General features: G+C 59.4%; 1 protein-coding gene across 3 annotated transcripts; it reads right to left on the bottom strand.

Moving 5' to 3' along the window:
* Positions 1 to 504: 504 nt before the first annotated feature.
* On the bottom strand, positions 505 to 19,392 carry LOC738157 (cytochrome P450 26B1). Of its 3 annotated transcripts, none has more exons than XM_001149367.7 (6): positions 18,903 to 19,392; positions 15,255 to 15,479; positions 6,409 to 6,684; positions 6,026 to 6,181; positions 4,288 to 4,572; positions 505 to 3,884 (listed from the first exon to the last, which is right to left on the bottom strand). In XM_001149367.7, exons 1-6 carry the CDS (start codon positions 19,104 to 19,106, stop codon positions 3,492 to 3,494), a joined length of 1,539 nt encoding a protein of 512 aa, XP_001149367.1. In that variant the 5' UTR covers positions 19,107 to 19,392; the 3' UTR covers positions 505 to 3,491. The 3 variants fall into 3 exon arrangements, with proteins under 3 accessions (XP_001149367.1, XP_009440927.1, XP_063645086.1); XM_009442652.5 differs by lacking the exon at positions 18,903 to 19,392 and adding an exon at positions 18,686 to 18,772; XM_063789016.1 differs by lacking the exon at positions 18,903 to 19,392 and adding an exon at positions 16,096 to 16,399.
* Positions 19,393 to 19,689: the final 297 nt, after the last annotated feature.

Genomic DNA, 19,689 nt, shown 5'->3' with positions numbered 1-19,689 from the left:
ACTGTGTTTAACCCATTTCCCAAACTCATTTGATCATGGAATCTATCTGATCCCACAACACCCATGAAACAGGCTTTGAGAAGTGCTGGCATGGGACGCGAGCCCAGACGTCAGAAGAACTGAATTCTGCTCCCTAATTTGCCACGTGACTGTGAACATCAGTGTCCTCACTCAAGTTAACAAGACAGGCTCAGAGCTCTCGGTCCCCCTGTCCAGCCTCGAAACACCTGGCACAGCCACACTCGGAGCATCCTCCCAGCTGCCCCTCCCCCAATAGGCTGACCGGTTCTCTCCCTCCCTCCCCAGGGAACCTCCTCCTCCCAGGACTCTGTCACAGACCTCTGTGCCTGCATGCAAGGAATGGCGAACTGGCCTCACGGGACGGTTTTAGGGAAGAGCTTCCTAACAGACAAGGTGGATGGGCATTGCTGATGTGAACACAGGTGGCCAGGGAGGACTCTTTCAGTAAGGCTGAGAAGGCAGAGAGCAGAGAGGCAACGGAGACAAGGGCGAGACCCCACGGTTTATTCTAGAAGCCTATAGAAGAGCCACATTGAGTATTTCCAAAATCACAAAATGCACAACATTCATTTTTTTAATATGCAACATGGAATATTATATACAGATTAAAACCACGACAGCAAAAACACTCACACGGTACCAGTTTCATATCAAAACAAAACACACAAGTGCTTTTTCAATATTAAAACGACTGTGATAAAAACATATTAATATTTTGAACCATGTTTACAATAGAGCAAAATTCATATTTTACTAAATAACAAATATTTAACAGCAAAAACTTTATACTAAATATCTATTTTGAATTATAACAAAAATAGTACTTATAATAGTTTATAAAGACAGACACAAAATTATAACATTTATGAAAAAAAAAGTTTGTGTATAAAATAATATTATAGCCATCTGGGCAGGGTCACGGTGGTGCCCAGAACACAAACGCCAGCGCCCAACATCGAAAGTGCTTCAATCTGCAAGCCCGTGGCAGGAAGAGTTTTGTGGGGTTTTGTCTTTTTAAGGTCAAGTTGCAATAGTTAGGGATGATAAGTAAGAAACATCACCCATCTAACGCTAGCTGTATGAAACACACACGCACACGCACAGACACGGGCATCTCACTAGAGAGGTGAAAGGAGGGACCAATTACAACACAGGGATCCTGTCAGCCAGCCAGAGCTTTCTTCAGCTCTCTTCTCATTGCCTTTGAGACCCAGCGGGGCAAATGATCCTTCTTTCCTCCCTCACAGGGACCCCCCTCAGCTTTTCCTTCTCTGCCCCCTACCAGGCTGGCCACCCCCAGGGAAGGCCCCTGAGACCTCCCAGCCCCATGCCCCCTGCCCCTCACCTGGACCAGACCCAGTGGGCTTGTCTGAAGTTCCACTTACTGCTCTCCTAGATACTCAGTCAAAAACAATTGGTTCAGGGCCAGCTGGATCAGTTTAAAGGAAAATGAACCTTCCAGATACTGGTTTTGTGTTGGGGGGAGGGGTACAGGTCCGGGTGCACCATGTAGCTATGTTGCAAGCTTTGACAAGTCTTTACCCATTCTGGCCTGTTTTTCAGGATTAGGGATGATCAATTTTGCCAATAATGTCTATTCCACACTGTTTTTTAGTAGTGGAAAAGTAGGAAATAAATGAAACATCTGAGACTCAGGGATTGGAGAGCAGTCTGTGTGGTACGGGCCCGTTCCTATAGTCTATCTTCAGGGTGGCTGTGAGTGGGGTCAGGGTCGGTCTGTGGGGCTGCCTACGGGATCTGGTCCGAGGGAGCCACTGAGGTGCTCACAGCAGCGATCGGGGACTGGCATGTCCTTCATTCTTCTGTGTTTTCGATTTTCTTGTAAAGGGGATTCATTGCTTTTACAACATCAAAAACCAATAAACACAGAAAGCAAGGAAAAATCTAGAGACTCACCAAAGGCCCGGAAACCTTCCCCAGGAGGCATCCCAAATTGCCAGCACTCAAAACGCCAGTGGCAGGAGCTACTCCTCTTTCACCCAGTCATCCCGACTGGCCAGTTTTCAACCCAATCCCCCTGACAAACCGCACGTAGCCGCCTCTTCAGCTTCAGCTGCGGCAGCCTTCCCGCAGCTGTCCGGAGACCACACAGGGCCCTGCAATCAGCTCCGAGGCAGAACTGCCGCTGCGCTCACCTCCCCCACGCTTTCGCCTCTTCCCCACCCCTGAGCTGGGCTAAGCAGACAGTGGCATAGAGGTGGAAGGGACTTCAAGGACACCTTTTTCAGGGCGGAGGGCAAAGGGGGAGAGTTAAGGAAGGGAAGACGGAGGCCCTTGCTCCCCGTCAGAAGAACCCGTATCCTTCCCCATACTCACGCCTGGAGTCAGGGGCACTGGGGTGAACAGGGGCCAAACAGGAAATCGTGGCCGCCTCCAAATCTACCTGATCAGGGTTTTTGACAGGAGAGGGAGGAGGCAATGGGCCACATTCCATCTCCACCAGGGATAAGGCAGAGGCACTGGACTTCAGTCCAGGAGTGAGGCTCCGAGATTAAACCCAAATAATGCCTGGAGCCGGGGAAGGCTTTCAACCCTAGGCCTGGGGGCTGGGTTTGACCAGAGACCCCTTCCTCTTCACTCACAGAAGTCTCGCCAGGACAGCTAGAACACAGGCTAGGGCATGAAGGGGAGGAGATGTTCACTCCAGACCCCAGCATCCCCAAGATTCTCTATCAGTGAATAAATATGGGGGCGGGCAGCACAGGAGCCGCGGGCCTTAGGCTGCTGTGTGTAACAGGGCCTGGTTCAGCAGGGGATGGGAAGGTGGGGGTGTCAGTGCACCTGCCCAGGGCCACCAGGGAGGATGCTGGGGAGACAGGGCCTGGGGCTCCTTTGCCCCAAGGTCAGAGGATAGAACAAGTAGCAGCAATAGGTAATTTCAAATTGTCCAAACTGGTGAGGGAGGGTGGGAACCGGGGCATAGGGAAGGGCAATCTCCAGGTTGGAGGCAGCCCCCGCCCCGCCAAGGTTGACTCCTGTTCTGCTACCCAGGATGCTGTTCCTGGGCAGATGCAGTGGGGGCGCAGGAGGAGGAGATGCTGAAGAGTGCGCCAAAGGGGGCACGGCTCTTCCCGTCCCCCAACCCCAGCTAAAAGGGTCCGAAAGGAACGGAGGGAAGGGAGCAGTTCAGAACATTACAAAAACACTGTAGCACGCGCTGACACCTAACACTGTCACGGGCATGCAGAGCCCCTGCCACGCCCTTCCCAGGGGCTGAGCTGATGGTAAATGGGGAGTGGCTGGAGGGAAGCCAGAGCCAGAAGGGGAGCCCAGCCCTAGGAATGGGGCCCACTGGCTTTGGGTAGGGTTTGCCAGGGAGGGGGAGCAAGGGAGGGCAAGTATGGGGGCCACTCGCCCTCCCCGTTCCGGCCCCCTCCCACACACAGGTTTCTACCTCCCACAACCGCCACCCCGCTGCCTGGGCTGGGCTGAGGCGGGTGGGTCTTGGGTTAGACTGTGGCGCTCAGCATGGCCTCCGTCTCCGGCAGGATCTTGTTCTGGTTGGAGTCCAGGCCAAAGAACTTGACGCTGAGGCCGTCCACGGGGTGCAGGACGGGGACCAAGGTGATGCGGGGGAAGGTCCGCGTGGCCAGCTCAAAGCGGCTGGTGCTGGCCAGCTCCACCGCCAGCACCTTCAGGAACAGCTTGGCCAGGTGCTTGCCCAGGCAGGTCCGGACACCGCCACCGAACGGGAGGTAATGGAAGCGGCCATCCTTGTCCTCGCTCCGTGCCTGGCTGAAGCGATCGGGGTCGAACACGTTCACGTCTTTGAACACGGGCGCTGTGTCATGGGTGTCCCGGATGCTATACATGACACTCCAGCCTTTGGGGATCTGGAAACCCTGGTGCAAGATGGGGGCCGAAGAGTGGGTGGTGAGAGCCAGAGGAGCCCACAGAGGGCCCAGGACTGCCCCCTCCCTGCTCAGCCCCAGATGTTCAAGACCTGCCTTTTCCTAGAGACACCCCACTGTGGCCCCCAAGGCCTGGCCAGCCTGCCCCATTCAGCATGTTAGTCCAAGCCCTTATCTGTAGATGTGCACATGTGACTTCACATATGACACCCAATTTGGCTTCACCTGATGCATTTGGGGTGCACTTCTCCCATTGGACTGAAAGCTCCCTGAAAGCAAGCACTGTTTCCCCATCAGGCCTGAAGTCCCTGAAATGGAGGCTGGTGCCCCGCCTTGCCCCTATCCCGGTGCCCCTGCTCCCCCATCGCCCCCGGTGCCACGGGCCCAGCCTCACATCAAGCTCGAAGGTCTGCAGCACAGTGCGGTAGCCGCCGGAAATGGGTGTGAACAGGCGCATGACCTCCTTGATGACGCAGTCCAGGTAGCGCAGCCCACTGAGCGTGTCCAGGCGCAGTGTGCCCTCACAGGGGCAGCCGCCACTGTGCAGGATGCCATGAGCCCGCAGCTCATCCCGCAGCTTCTCCAGCACAGTGGGGTGCTTCAGCAGCTGCATGATGAGTGAGGTGCTGGCGCTGGCCGTGGTGGCATAGGCCGCAAAGATCAGCTCCAGGGTCCCGTCCTGCAGGGCACAGAGGAGAGGTGTTGTTGGAGGTGTGGGTTCAGCCAGGCAGGGGCCGCCCCATTCAGTCAGTGGCCCGTGTGCCCAGGTCATCTGTGCTGGGCCCTGCCTGGTTCCTGCAGTGAATTCTGCTTCCTCTGAGCTTCATGTTGCCGGGGCATTAGTGTCACGATGGACACGGGGGTCACAGCCAGTCCCTAGCTGGGCAGAAGACACAACTGCTGTGACCGAGGACAGAAGCACTGGCCTAGAGTCCCTTGGAGTGGAGCCACTTCTCACTCACTGCTGGGTTCCTGGGCCAGCCCCACAGGCCTGATATGCAGTGGGCTCACAGGAGAAAAAGAACAAATCCCAAGGAGCCAGGCCCTGCGCAGCAGGTGTGCATGTGTATGTGTGGGGGATGTGAGTCTAAACCCGGGCCTTCCCACTCCCAGTGCCAGCCCCTTCCTCCATCGCAGGAGGAGGACATTCAGTGGGTGATCAGGGGAGCCAATGGGGTCTGGGAGGGAGCCTGGGGCCACTCCCCTGGAGACCTGGGATGAGGCTGAGGGAAGGCGACCCCCAGAGGACCTAAAGACCCCGCCAGGGCTTTCTGGGGAGCAGGACACCAGGGCCATGGGTTCCCCACAGAAAGGCCCCAGCAGGCTATCTCATAGCACACCCTGCATTTTACAAATGTGGACTCTGGGCCCAGAGAGGGCAATGAAGGGACCTGGGTCCATTACTGGCCATGGCAACATCCATAAATCACAAAGCTTCTTGTAGTGGAAAAGCCACTCCAGCTCTTCCTAGCTCCCCAGGAAAGAAGTTGGAGCTAGAATATGGGGAGGCAAAGATAGTGGGCAGGGGAGACTGCAGTGAGTGTCCATGGGCACCCAGTAGTGGAGCAGGCCTGCAGAGCCCAGGTGGGGATGGGCGAGTGAGCCCTCCTCAGGTGAAACATCCGCCTAAAGCAGGGCAAGCAGGTCCTGCGTGGAGCACAGCCGGGATCCCCAGGGGCCCGGGGGGCGGGGGGGAGGGTGGGAGGGCATGCAAGGTGCCAGCAACCTGAAAAGGCTGGGGGTGGGGGAGGATACCTCACATCCAAATCTCCCCTGCTCTTCCCCAAGGGCTGAGGCTGGTGACAAGCAAGTGGTTTCCCCTTGTGGGCCTGCCTTTCCCTAGATGGCCTTCCAGGGATATTGGGACTAGGAAATGAACTGAGATCATTCCCAGGCCTGAGCTCCCTGCAGGCCATGGGGAGAGAAGGGAGGGTGCCCCACGGCATCCTGCACAGCAGGGGTGGGGACACAGACTTCGCTTCCAGTTTCAAGGTCTCCAGCCACTGCTCAGAAAGCATGTGTGGGGCCAGACTACAGGGGGTAGAAATGGCTGGGCACATTTCCACCCAGGGAAAGCTCAGAATGGAGCCTGGGTGCTGGTGCTGCCAGTGAGGGGCACACGCCCACCCCACCTTCAGCTCCTGCATGGTCATCTCCTTCCCGTGCTCCTTGCTGCTCTCAATGAGGAGGTCCAGGGCGTCCGAGTAGTCCTTGCCCTGTGTGCACTGCAGCTTCTCCCGGATAGCCTTCTCCAGCCCCTTCTGCAGGATCTGCCGAGCCTGAATGCCCTGCAGAGGTGAGGGCTGTCACTCATATGGAAGGGCAGGCTCCCATCTGAGCCTCGGGACCACCAGGGACAACTCCAGCCTCCTCCTACCCCACGCTGACACCTCTCCCCTTTGTCCATGTGCCCTGTGCCTAGGTGCCCATCTCAGGGGTCAGGTCAGCCACCCACCCCCAGAGAGGGGGCTCATGGATGCCCCTGCTCCTCTCCTCCCAGGCCCTGGGTGCTCACCCGCCGGTAGCCACTGAAGGGCAGGTCGACAGGCAGGGAGAAGACATTGTCCACAAACTGCTGGTAGACCTCAAAGAGGTGCCCAAGGTCCTCCTCAGGGATGCTGAAGCCCAGCAGCACCCGGATGGCCATGCGGAAGGTCAGCTTCTGCGCCTCCTGGTACACGTTGATGGCCTCGGGGTGGCTGCTCCAGGCGCGCAGTGTGTCCTGGATCACCAGCTGGATCTTGGGCAGGTAACTCTCCAGGGCCTCATGGCTGAAGATCTTGGAGAAGACCTGGAAGGCAGAGAGGCAAGTGGGTGAGCCGATTGGCACAGCCCACCCCTGGCCAGCCCCTCACTCTGCCTGAACAATGAACGTGACTGGAGAGAACTTCAGCTTCCACACAACAGCAAAGCCTTGGGAGCTGGGCAGGCCAGCTGCCGGCAAGTCTTTGGGGGATGTGGCTTGTGAGGGGCATAAGTGGGGGCTGGGCAGGGCCAGAGCAGGGAGGCTGCCCTTCCATTGCAGAAGCCCATTTCGGAATCCCGGGACACAGGACGGAAGTGCCCTGGAGAAGTGGAGCACAGTCGTTGGACTGTACAGGGAAGTAGGGGAAGGCCATCGAGGGAAAGCTACTCCATGGGGTACAGCAAGAGAGCCTGAGACTAGACCTCAAGCAGGACTTCCTGGGAACCAAAATTGTCATTACTTGCTGGAAAACACCTACTGGGTGCAGATTCTAGTAAGTTTATTAACAGCTGTGCCATGAAAAGGTCTTCAGTGTGGCCAGGTCCAAAAGCAGGGGGAGATGGGGGCAATGGTTTTCCACCCCTAAAGATCATAAAGACAAACAGAAGCCCTGTGACTTCCCTGCATCTTCCAGGGCCACTGTAAGCAGCCAGTGAGTCCTGTTTCCACCTCCTTGTCTTCCGTCCTCCCGGCTGGCTGCGCAGCCCCCCTTGCCACCCTCCTCACCCAGGACTCCCCCGCACAGGTTTTCATGTGTGGAGGAGAGGGGAGCACGTTAGTTTATTTACCAAAAGCCTGTGGGTCTCGCTCATAAGCAGCAACGTCCATCCCACCAGAGTTCAGATGAGAAGGGGGAGCACCCCTGCTACCAGCACCAAGCAAAGGCTGGGAGGGGAGGGACAGTGCAGAAGAAGGAGCCCCCCACTCCACCCCATGCAAACCACACACACGCGCCGCCCTCCCCTACTGCCCCCCCAAACACAACCACCGCATAAACTGTAAATGTGAGAATTTCCCCTGCAGTCAGCTCTGGGAGGAAAGGTAACATTTTCCTGGCCTAGGCCCTGCATGGCTAATGGGAGGGCTGGTTTGCAGAAATAACAGTGCTGGCCCTTCAGTGGCCCAGCCAGGCGTTCACAATAGCACTTTCATTCCGAAATTCCCGGTGGAGGGAAGGAGGGAGGGCAGGAGGCCGGCGAGGGGCAGAGAGGCCTGTACTGTTTGGGGCCGCTCCTGCTACAAAGGGACAGCTGAGAGGTAGAAGGACGATAGGACCGCCTGGGTCAGCCCAAGCCCAGATGGGTCATTCACACCTTGCCCAGTTTTGGGGGTCCGAGGGAATTTCCAGGGGACTCTAACTACTGCCTCCCTTCAGAGAGTGATGGATAAAGGCAATGCTTGTTTGCTTCAACCCCCAACCCTCAGGTCCTTAGGATTCCAGGTTCAGCCCTTGGGCAAATGAAGGGTCTTGGGGGAATGAGAGGGGGCACTTCTTCTAGAGACCAGCGCTGGCCAATGAAGGGCCCCTTACAGACAGCAGAGAGCCACTGGGTGGGCAGAGAGTAGCACACAGGAGGGAAAAGTGCATCAGGAAACAAGACAGGGGCAGGAAAATCACTCTGCGGCTACCAGGCCTCCATGGCGGGACAGGGATGCCAGAGGTGGGACAGGGAGGGCCAGAAAGGTCATACCTGGCCCAGAAACAGCCAGCCCAGGACCTACTAGGGGTTCTGTCACGAAGAGTGCAGGGTAGGGGCTGGCCAGGGCCCCCAGCACATGGCAGACCTGGTCCTCCTGCCTCTCACCCGGTGCCCTGGAGGCCACGCCCACCAGGCCCAGCCAAAGTCGAAGCTGGTGGGCTCTATGATGCAGTAGGGTGACAGGAAAGGGGCTGAGTTGTAACTGTGCATCATCCAGCAACTTACAGTGTGATCATGGCCAAGTGGCTATCTGCTCCCCCAAGCCTCAGTTTCCTCATCTGTAAAACAGTGAGGTGGAACCAGGTGGCCTCCCTTCAATCCACTGAGCACCTAAACACCAGCACCCACCTGCCCCTAAGCAGATGCTATCCCTTCAAAGCTGCCCAGAACTTGGCAATGCTCGAATCCCCTGGGGAGTGCCTTCCAGCCCCTACTCACACACCCCACGTGGGCTATAGTGGCCCAGGAGGGGCCATCCCAGGGTTTCAAAAGGGGGAGCACGCAGGGCCCCCACCTCACCCACAGACAAGCCCTGCCCTGCCCTGCCCCGTGGGTTCCATTTCCTGCGCCCTCTAGCGATGGCTGGTTGAACTGCTCCTTCCCAGGCCTTGGGGGCCCTAGAGGGCAGGCAGGAGCAGTCTAGGAAGAGAGAAGGGCCCCGGGGGACCTGGGACTGGACTGAGAGAAGGACTCCAAGGGCAGGGGTCCACACCTGACCCCTGGGGGGAAGGGGTCCATGGGCAAGGCCAGGAGCTAGAATAAGCCGGAAAAGCCACTGCCACCCTGCCCCTGCAGGCCCCTGAGGCTGGGGCTTCTAAAAGGAAAGTGAAGGCAGGACCAGGACACTGTCTTGGCCGGCGTCTGACTTGCTGAGTGACAGCCAGCAGGCTGCTGCCCCTCCTGGAGCTGTTTCCCCGCTGGGTTCATGAGAGGCCCGACTGGCCATTCTGAGGGCCTTTCTGCCAGGCTGTCCGTGACGCTCCTCAGAGCCCACCGTGAGATGGAGAAACCGCTCAAATGAGAAGGCCAGCAAAGATGGGTGGAGGGCACACTGGCCCCAAGGGGCTGGGCTCAGAGGTCACCAGGTCCATGCCCCTGCCTCTTGCCCAGCTGCTCCACAGACATAGGGGCCTCCCAGGCCCTGGGAAGCCTCCAGAGCCTCATCCCTGGGTCTGTGCCCGGGGGGTAACAACACAGGCACTTCCCGAAGCCGGGGCAGCTCTGAAACCACCACCCACCACAAAGGATGGGCGGAGGCAGAGGCGCAGGCTGGGGCAGAGGGCGGCCAGGGCGGCGTCAGGGCGGGCTGGGTCTGAGGCCATCACCTGCTGGGGTCAGGACTCGGGCACACTGGGAAGGTGCCGGGGAGCGGCTCCCTGTGAAGAGAGGAAGGGTTCCTGGCCCGGAGCTACTTCCCTGACCACAGGCATCGCAGGAGCCACGACTGCTTTGTTTCCTTCTGGGGCTTCCCTCGGAATTCCCAAAAGTCAGCCAAGAATGCTGGACAAAGGTCACTGGGAGCCAGCCCAGGCCCAGGCCAAGCCCTGCAGAGGGAGTGGCAGGTATGGACTCCCCACCAGTGCTGGTGCAAGGGGAGAGCAAGGGCACTGTCACAGGAGCCCAGGAGCGCATGTCCAGGTTTACCTGCTGCAGCCCCAGAGGCTCAGGCAGGAGGGAGGAGGGCACTCGCCTTAAGGGATGGCCTTGGGCAACTCCCCTGCCAAGCCCCCAAGGACACAATAGGCTCATGAGTCTACACCCTTGGTTCTCTCCCTCCCTCCAGAGTGGGAGCTGATCCCACAAGGGTCTAGGGGTACCGCCAGGGGCTCGTGAAGGCTCAGATTCCCTATCATTGTTTCTACAAAAGCATTCTCCCCAACCAGGCCTCCTCACCCCTCCTGCCTCTCACCCCGTGCCCTGGGAGGGGAGTTGCTCTGTGAACCCCATGGCCCTGCGTGCTGCGCTTGCTCAGCCAGATAGCCTCCCCCTTCTCTGCTGGCAGGTGTGGACAGATGGACAAATGGATGGGCAGTAGGAGCGGGTAGAGCCGGAGTGGGGACCCACTGCCCAGGCCAGTGACTCAGACTGGGAGGAATGGAAGCGGCTGCCCAGGAGGGGTGGGGGCCTGGGCAGGCCACCCGGCCAAGCCACCGGAGCCTCGGCCTGCAGAGTGGAAAGAATAACAGAGGGCAGGCAGCCGCTGAGGCAGCCGTCCGCACAGGGGTGACGCCAAGGTGTGTACTTTATATTCAAGCAAGGGGGGTAAGAGAGGGCGTCATCTTCCCAGCTGCCTGGCTGCCTCAGCTTCACCCTGGCCCGGGGGAAATGCCAGGCAGCTTCACCCAGAACTGGAAATGTCCAATCTGGGTGTGTGGGGCTGGGTACACTCAGCCCCTCTGGTTGCGAGGAGGCTGGCCCAGACCCCCAACAGGCTCCAGCGGTTGGAGCAAAGCGCCTGCCCGCGATTTGACTCCAGCTGTGATCATCTCACCTGGAGACATGCTCCCCACTGCCCTAACTCTTCCATACATACCTACAGCACAAGGTGGGCAAGACAGGGAGGGGCGGGCAGCACTTGGCAGACACTTGCCGAGCCACAGTATCTGAGATTTGCCCGGCCACTCTTACCTCTGCTGCTTCCAGCCACCACGAACCCGCCTTAGAAAGCTGTGGATGGGGAGGGGCCCTCCCAAGGTCACAGTCCAGAGCGTGGCTGGCCACACCCACCAGAAGTCCTGAACTCCCTGCCTCCCACCACCCCAGACTCCATAGAGCTGCCCTCTGCCAGCCCTGATGGGCTCTGAATTTATCAAAGGGTCCTGAAGGGGATCGTCCTCTACGGTGAAGTCCACTCTGAGGGTGAGGCCAGCTGTCCCCGCCACTCTGGTGTGGTCCCGGCATGTCTCAGGGTCCTGCAGCTGCTTCCTTTTAGGCTTAGGGAACCCAGGACAGATACAGCAGCCAGCATGGGGGGCCCAGGGCCAGGGCAGACCCCACCGAGCCTTCCCACTCCCTGCCAAGGCCACCTTCATCTTCCAAGGCTGGGAGAGTGAGCAAACACATCAGCACCACAGCCTTGGACCCCTCCCTGCCTTGGGAGAAGGACACAGAAAGGAGGGACGGAGGGACAGAGGGAAGAGCTGGCCCCTGAATCCAGGCCGCCCACCCTCCCGCTGCCTGGCACAAGGGCATGCAGAGGGAGGTGCCCACTCCCAGGCACCCTGGCAGCTGACCGTGGGCTCCCTCCCTCACTGACCTTCAGATAGATCCGCTCCTGCTACCCGCCCCCCTCAGCAGCCCCTGTGCCCACCCGCTGGTGCTACAGTAACTTTTGGGTGAAGGACTTGTGTTGGCAGAACAAAGGCGTTGTGCCTATGCCAAGGGGCTGGGGCAGAGCTCCCAGCAGCAGAGCTGCCTGGCTGTGCCACTGGCCTTTCATCCAACGCAGGTTGGACCTTCTGCCCTGAGCTGAGCCTGGTGGACATGACTGTGTAGCCAGAGGCTGTGCCTTGGTCCAAATGCCTCCTAGAGCCAAGTGTGGGCTAGCCTTCCCCGGGACCCCACAACCATGGGTCCTCCTGACACCGTCCTCCTGCTGACGCACCTCCTCGCTTCTCCATCCCAACACAGACCCCAGGAGCACAAGGTTTCCAAGATGGGGCCAAAGGTCAGGGATGGTGGGTGGACAGGCAGGGTTTCTTGACCTCTACCTCCAAAGCCTAGTCCCCCACCTTGGCTTCAGGCCCAGAAGGTCCTGTAGGCAGGGGTCTGGGTAGAAGGGGCAAGACTACCATTCCTGAGGTCTCCCCAGTCCAAGGCTAAGTCCCTCCCTTGAAATACTCTCCAGGTTCCCTGAGGGTATCTCCAGGCCACTGTCTGGGGTGCCCTGTGCTGCTGGCCTCTTGGTGCACTGAGGTCCAGTCCTATCTCCAAAGGAAAATAGGAGAGGCCCAATCCTGGTGGGTAGAGCTGGGCACAGGAAGCTTCTAGAACGATTCTCTAGCTCCTTCTCCATGTTTTGGACAACTGTCTCACCCCCACCTTCCTAACCAGACTCCATCTGCCCTTCTACGGCAATACTCCAGCCTCTCTACACACAAAGAGGGATGGGGTCCCTCCCCCATCCATCAGATACACCCCAGGCCCTGGGCAGGGGAAGGGTAACCCAGGAGGAGGGAGGGAGTCTGAGGCTCTGGCTGCAAGGACACAGGCCTGGCTTCCAGAGATGATTCTGTTAGACTGGGCAAGACTTTCTGGACTTTTTCCCTGGCAACCCCACCCCTGCTGGCCCAAGACCACCAGGGCAGCCAGGGCAAACACCTGGAGTGCAGTGATGGCAGTGAGAAGCCCCCTCCAACACATCTGGTCAGACCTCCCAGAGGCGGGGTGGGCCACCAGCCCCAATGGAAACAGTGACGCTCCAGTTCCCCACCAGCCAGGCCCCAGCACACCTGGGCCCCACTTCCTGCACGTACCTCCTAACCAGGCCAGTCCTGGCCCAGCAGCCCACACTGCAGCCAGGCCTCTAACTGCAGCATGGACTGGATAAAGAGGTGTGCATGGCACACAGCAGCCCCCACCTTGGCCACAGTGAGTTCACCGGGCCTTGGGTTCAGCAGATGAGCCATTCTCTCCAGGACAATCATGGATATTTAGAAACAGTGGCCCTGAGTGTTCTAGTCTCCAGCTAGATTCTACCTACCTAGTTCCAGGACTTTCGTGGAGTTCAGTAAACTGAAATTATCAGTTAGGGAGATTTGGGGGGAAGGATCCTTTCATCTGGCTGACTACCCATTTCTTATTCGACCCTCCCCACCAACACGCCCCACGTGGCAAGCATAAAACTGCTACACACAAAGAGGGGGCCCTGCATTTGGCTCTCAGGCCTCTGGCAGGATGAACCAGCTTCTGGTGACTCCCCACCCACCCCCAGGGAGCTAAAAGACCGGCTGTTCTGAATAGGGAGCCATCGCGCCTCAGCCAAGGCTCTCAGTTTCTGCCCCGACCCCAACCCCAGCATCCCCCCTTCCCCCCACCTCACTCCTGAGGCGGGTCATCTGCACCCTCCCTTCCTTCTCCCTCCCCTCTAAATGGACGATGTAGGCCAAAAAACCTTGGGGTTTTCCAGGCAAGCCCTTCCCAGCCAACACCTGGAGGCCCGAGGCCAAGTCAGGCCCAGGGTGGGTGGAACCCCAAGACAACGCCCTCACCCCAAAGCCCTCTGCACCCCAGGGTCTCACACTCTGGTCCTGGCCACACCTCCTTCCTCCTAGCACTCACTGTCCACCCCAGCTTCCAGCAGCCCCAGGCATGCGGGACAGAAGAGGACTCTCCTCCGGGGCCCAGAGACTATTCCCATGGACGCTGCAGTCCAGTGTTGCAGGCTCTCCCCGAAATTTTCTTTGTCTCCTGACCTGGTTCAAGTCTCATTCAACCGCTCTACGCCTCAGTGGCCCCTTCCATGAAAAGGGGACAATAATACCCCTCTGGCCAAAGCCTCTGTAAAGCAGAGATCAGGAAGCAGCCATCTCTTTTGGAGCCGAGTCTCCGCTCTCCTCGCTCTTTGGAATGGGCCTCTGGTGGAGTTGCAAAGGCTGAGGGAAAAATAAGTGCCCGCAACTTTGAAAAGCCGAGGCTTCATTCTGAAACCTACAGCCCCTCCCAGCCACTCCCCAGAACCCCTCTCCCGCCGCCCCCAGGCTGTGGTAACTGTTTCCAGCTAGGAGTGGGGCAGATGGAAGAGAGGACTTTGGGAGCCCCTTTCCAGTTCCTGAAATACATGCTGTATAAGGGAACGGGGGTGGGGGCAGGGATGCAACCCAGTCTCCTCCGTTTGACCGCTCCTTCTTTTGTCTGCCGTTAAGAATTACCCTTCACAGGCTGTTCAGAGAACGTCAAGTGCTACAGGATGCGTCGGCTAGTAGAGCGCTCCCCACCTTCGCCAAGACCACAGCACATGCGGCCCCTGACGGAGGGAGTCCGCCTCCCCACCTCCCCGGTCTGCCACCGCTCAGGGACCGGGGGCTGCCTCTCCCTTTCCTTAGGTTTCAAACCTGGGTGAGTCCTCTGACCCAATGGAAAAAAATGGAGTGGGAGAGGTCGCGCAGCCTCCCTCCCGACGGCTTAGGGCCCGCCCGCTGGCTCGGCTTTCGGGTTACTGCAGTTCAAACAGCACGTGCCGCCCGCGCTGGGAGCCTAGCGCAGCCGGGAGGGGCGGGGGCCTGTCCCGTGCGCGCCTCCTCCGCGCCTCCTCCAGTCGCTCGGGAAATCCAAGGGATAAACACCCACTTTCCCTTCCTCTTTCGGGGGGGGGGTGGGTGCGCTTTGATCCCCGCTCGTGCCTCGCCTGCTCTCCCCCCGCCCGCCCTTCCCCCACGGCCCAGACCCGTGCGCTCCGCTGCCCAGGCTCGCCGCACCTCTCTCTGACCAGGCCCCGCCACCGCAGCCCACAAGCTGTCCCCAACCTCCACGCGCAGCCGCCTGCCCGCGACTCCCTTCAAGAAGCCTGTGGTGGGAAGGACAGCTTTGATTTTAGAATGATCGGTCTCCAGTCCTCGGAATTCCCTGGGAAACGTGGCGAAAAGGCGAACGCCGGCCAACTGTCCCGCCCCCTTCTTTTTCCAGCTCTGTGGAGCAAGGCAAGGACAGGCTTTGGACACCCGCACGCTCAAGCTCTTCCAAGCCACCGTTGGGGGTGCCCATGACGCAGTCGGCCAGCAAGATAAGGGACCAAGAGGAGGCCGGAGCAGGCCCTGGATCCGGACTCGAGGCCTTGTCGGCGGGGAACTGCGGAGTCTTCAAGGATGGTGTGCAAAGGGGGGCACAGATTCGGTAGGGGACATTCCCGGGCTCTAGGAACTCCTTGCCCCGAGGTGGGGGAGGGATTGCGCGGAAGAAAACGGGCAGAGTTCTTACCTTGCGCTTGTTGCGGTGGATGTCGCCAATGGAATTGGACACCGTGTTGGGGCCCAGCAACATGCGGGTGCTGCGAGGCCACTCGGTGCTCACGAGGTGGTGCTCGCCCATGAGGATCTTGCGCACGTTCTCCGCGCCGGTCACGCGTATCAGCGGCCGCCCCAACAAATGCGTCTTGAACACATTGCCATACTTCTCCCTCCGCGACGACTGGAAGCCAGAACCCTGCGGGAGCCACACCCGGGTCTCTCTCAGGATGCACTTCTGCAGAGGGCCCGCGAGGGAGGGGCGGCGGACCCCAACCCGGGGTACAGTCACCTGCCCCCTCTCCCCACCAAACACACTCACACAGACGAGCACGCAGATTTTATTTTTCATAGCGTGCACAAGAACTGCGAAGTAGGGCCTAGAGGATAATAAATAATGCAAGGAGGCGGAGGCCCAGGGGCACCCCCAGGAGGCTGTTTTTTGGTAATGACTTTCGAGAGGAAAGAGGTATCCCGGACAGCTGGACCCGAAGCGGGAGTCTCCGCCCCCACCCCCACCCCCACCCCCACACCCCCACCCCGCGCTCGGGAGCCTCTCGGAATAAATATTTCCAGGCTCCGGGCCACGGGCTGGCGAGACCCCGCGGGGTGGCCGCAGGCCAAAGATTATTTATAGCGGTAAGCGGTCGGTGCCCGGAGGCAGCAACTACAGATGGGGGTTGGAGTTTCCTCCGCTCTCCGGTGTGGCCCGCGCAGGGACCCGGCGGCCCTCGGAGGACTCTGCAGGGCGGGGTCACGGGCCCAGAGCCTCGATTTTCCTAATGCATTTTGCCCTGGAAATAACGGAGACGGACTTTGGTTGCCGCCCTGGAGTTTGGAACCCGAGCGCGGGGCGAGGCGGGACCGGGCAGGGCGACCCGCGCAGGTAACCAGATCCCCGGTGGTGGCGGCGCAAGCCGAGGATGGCGGGGCCGGGGCCGGCCGGACTCTCGAAACGGCTGGCGGAGCCGGCCGGGCGCGGGTACCGGAAACCGTGGAGACCTCAGAGGGGCGGGGGCAAGGGCGTCCCGCTCACCTTTGACGTCGGCACTAGTTACCCCACCCCACGTTAACCCTTCTCCTGCCGGGGCAGCACCCGGCGCAAAGGGGAGGGGCGCCACCTGTCTAGCCGCCCCGCCTGCCAGCCCACGAGCGTACCGACTCGGGCTCCAGATCTACCCGCTCCTGCACCCCCGAGGGGACAACTCAGTCTCCCTAGCCCGGGTTGGTCCCCCTCCTCACTTTCCTTTTTTCCACAGAAAACTACTTCCAGCTAAATGTGCACACACGCCAGTACAGCCGAAAAGTGACTCTGCAGAACCCGGAGCCCTAATCACTTTTCCACATGCGCCTCCGGCCCGGCGCGCGACGGGGAACGAGCCGGGAGCGCCCGCGCAGCCAGGAGGGGGGCTGGGCCGCGGGAACGCTGTCCCCCTCCCAGGCTGGAAGACGGGGATAATTCCGCCTGCCGTGCAGCCCTTCTAGACGGCGTCTACCCCTTTAAGAAAAATCTAGGCGGAGGTGGGGTGCGACAGAAGGGGTGGTGAGGCGAGGGTTTCCCTCCCTCCGTCTGCTATACCCGTCTCCCTCGCTCCGTCTCACTCTCCGTCTTTCCTCTCCTTCTTTTCCTCTGTTTTTCTTTTCTTTCAACACAAAAGTTGGGTTGTGAATTTTCCGAGGTCGCCGCCGCCTCGCCCCCACCCCCCGCCTCTGATCTGCCTAACTATAATTAAAGTGCGTTTTTTGTGGCATTAATAAAGAGTTATTTGTCCGCCGTTTCCACGGTCTTCACAAAGAGGACTTTCATAGGGGCGGCCGCTCGGGCCGCGAGTCCAATTTATACAAAAATGTTGTATTTTTAGCCCTGGGCTCTGTTTAGATGGCGCTCGGTGGAAACGGAGAGCCCTTGGAGGTCCCCCCGTAAAATCTGATAAATGACTCCGAAAAAATAACGCTGGGATTCAGAGGGCTCTCATTAACCCCTTAGGCGCTCCTGTACACGTACCCCCTATTTCCCTCCTCACCTCCAGATCTAGGGCCCCGGGTTGGAGGGATGGGGAGGCTTAGGTTTCCTCCTCCCTAACTTCTGTGCAGGTTGGACGCTGACCCCCAGGGGCTCTTGTGGGATTCGGAGAAAAGGTCATGGGGACCTGAGGGGGGGCAGAGAGGTCAGGAAACGAAGTGGGGGTGGGTGGTGACAGACCGTGGATTCAGCAGACTGGCTCTAAAAGGCAGGAGCCGTTGCCCAAGTTATTTTATTTCCTAAATTCGCGGCCCAAAGCCTAGAGCACCGCTGCAGTTGACACTTTAAGTGTGGTGGCGAGGGAAAGGCTCTGGGGATTTCTTTGCGGGGGGTGGGGGGTTGATACATCCATTGGTTGAAAGGACCCCCACCTCATTGCACGAACAACCCCAAAAAGAGATGGGCCTAATCCGGGACGTGGAAAGACCACAGAGCAGAGGAACTTCGAACCCCCGCCCCGCCCCCGCTCCGCTGTCACTCGTCCCGGGGCAGGGTGAGTGCGTGTGTGCGCGAGCGCGCGGATTGCACGCGTCTGTTAATTTCAAGCCAAGCTTTCGCACCTGTAAACCCACAGGTCGCAGCGCTCACCTTTCGCTTCACCTCTCTAGTGCGGGGATTGTCAGTTTCAGGACATCCCTGCTTCCCCTAACAGAACAAACGCGCGTACACACAAATACACCTCCCGCAGTTACTGCAGAGGCGCTCCGCTCCCCCACCCCAAGAAGAAAACCAGTGTGTATCACATTGCAAAAGCGATTGTCTGGCACTTGATGAGGTGAACTCCAGGTTAATCTCCCCATTACCTACCTGGGTCTGGTCCCTGACGCGCCTCACCCCCATTATCACCAGCAGAGTGGGGTTGTGCGGCATCTAACAAGCACACACGCACTCTCTCTCTATGGATCCCACACTCACCTCTCCCAAGTTTCCCTCTCCTGCCAAACTGTCCCCACCCAATAAGTAAATAGACCCTTTTCCCCGAAAGCCTAGAGCCCTGGATTCTCATTTTTCCTTGGGTTACCTTCTTCCTCTTCCACCACAAAACAGACACACTCGCGCGGACCGCGGACCAGGGACACTGTACCTGGCGCTGCCGACGGCGCCGCAGGAACACAGTTTTAAATCGGCAATTCAAGCTGCCACCAGCCCCCTCCTCTCCCGACTCAATTTTCGGCTCCCAGCGACACAGCCAACCCCAGAAAGCCGAGGGCGACTGGGGGCTTGGAGCACCGAGGGGAGGCGAAAGCGGCTCAGGACCGGACCCTCCCCCGGGATCGCGCCTCGCTGGGCGCCCCCGGGGCGCTCCACGCCCCCTGCCAGGCCAGCCGCGACCCAGGCAAGTCCATCTTGGGAGCCCCCTCAGGTCCGGGAACCCCTCTTACCAGCCCCCTGAACCTGCGCCGCGGGCGCCAGTGGTCCCGGAACCGCGCTGCCGGCGGGCTGGGGAAGCCCGGGCTGCTGCTGCAGAGAGGAGGGAAGGGGCGGGGCGGGGACCAGTGCCTTCAGGCTCCCGGCGCCCCCTGGCCGGCCCGCCGCTCCGTCCGCCCCGCGCTCGCAGCTAGCGGACCCCGGAGTGCAGCGGAGCGAGCGCGCCCTTACCTGCAGCAGCCAGTGGCCGGTCTCTCCGATGAGCGGGAAGCCCATGGATCCCTTGGGGATGGGCAGCTTGCAGCTCTTGTCGCGAGTGGCGGCCCAGCGCAACTGCCACAGCTGCTGCGACACGGCCAGCAGCAGCGTCACGGACACCAGGCACGCGGCGAGGGTGGCCAGCGCCGACACCAGATCCAAGCCCTCAAAGAGCATGTTGGCGGCCGCTCGGGGGATTGGCTGTGCCGGCCGCGGCGGGGGAGGGGAGGGCCCGACGGGAGGGGACCGGAGCGGCGGGGGAGGGGTGGCTGCGGCCGGGGGTCCTGGCACCTCCAGCCGAAACAGAGAAGGAGGAAGGGGCCAAGGGAAAGGGAGTGGAGGCTGCGAGGGGAGCGGAGAGAGGGAGGAAAAAAAATTGCCTAAAAGAAGAGAGGAAACACGAGGCGACTGGGGTGCAACTTTGTTTGTTTGTTTGTTTGTTTGTTCCTTTATAGCGGGCTTAGGGGCTGCTCAAGGGGTGGTGAGATGAAGCCGTGAGTCAAGCTGGTGGGTTTGCTCTCCCCGCTACCATCACACTCGGAAAACTTTGGAAAACTTTGTCCAGAGGGAGCCTCTCTCTCGTAAGCCCCTTCCCCTGCTCGGAAAAAAAGAAGGGGGCAGAGAGCTAGCGGAGAGAAAGTGCGGTCGATTTGTCAAAAGTATTGCAGTATGGCCCCAAAATTCCTAGGTGAAAAAAAGAAAAAAAGAAAAAATTCCTGAATCCAAAAATTCCAACGAACCCAGAAACTTTGGGGGCGAG

Source organism: Pan troglodytes, chromosome 12 (genome assembly GCF_028858775.2).
Source record: "Pan troglodytes isolate AG18354 chromosome 12, NHGRI_mPanTro3-v2.0_pri, whole genome shotgun sequence".
Classification (NCBI taxonomy): domain Eukaryota; kingdom Metazoa; phylum Chordata; class Mammalia; order Primates; family Hominidae; genus Pan; species Pan troglodytes.
Note: the sequence above shows the minus strand (reverse complement) of the source record. Positions and strands in the feature narration are given on the sequence as shown.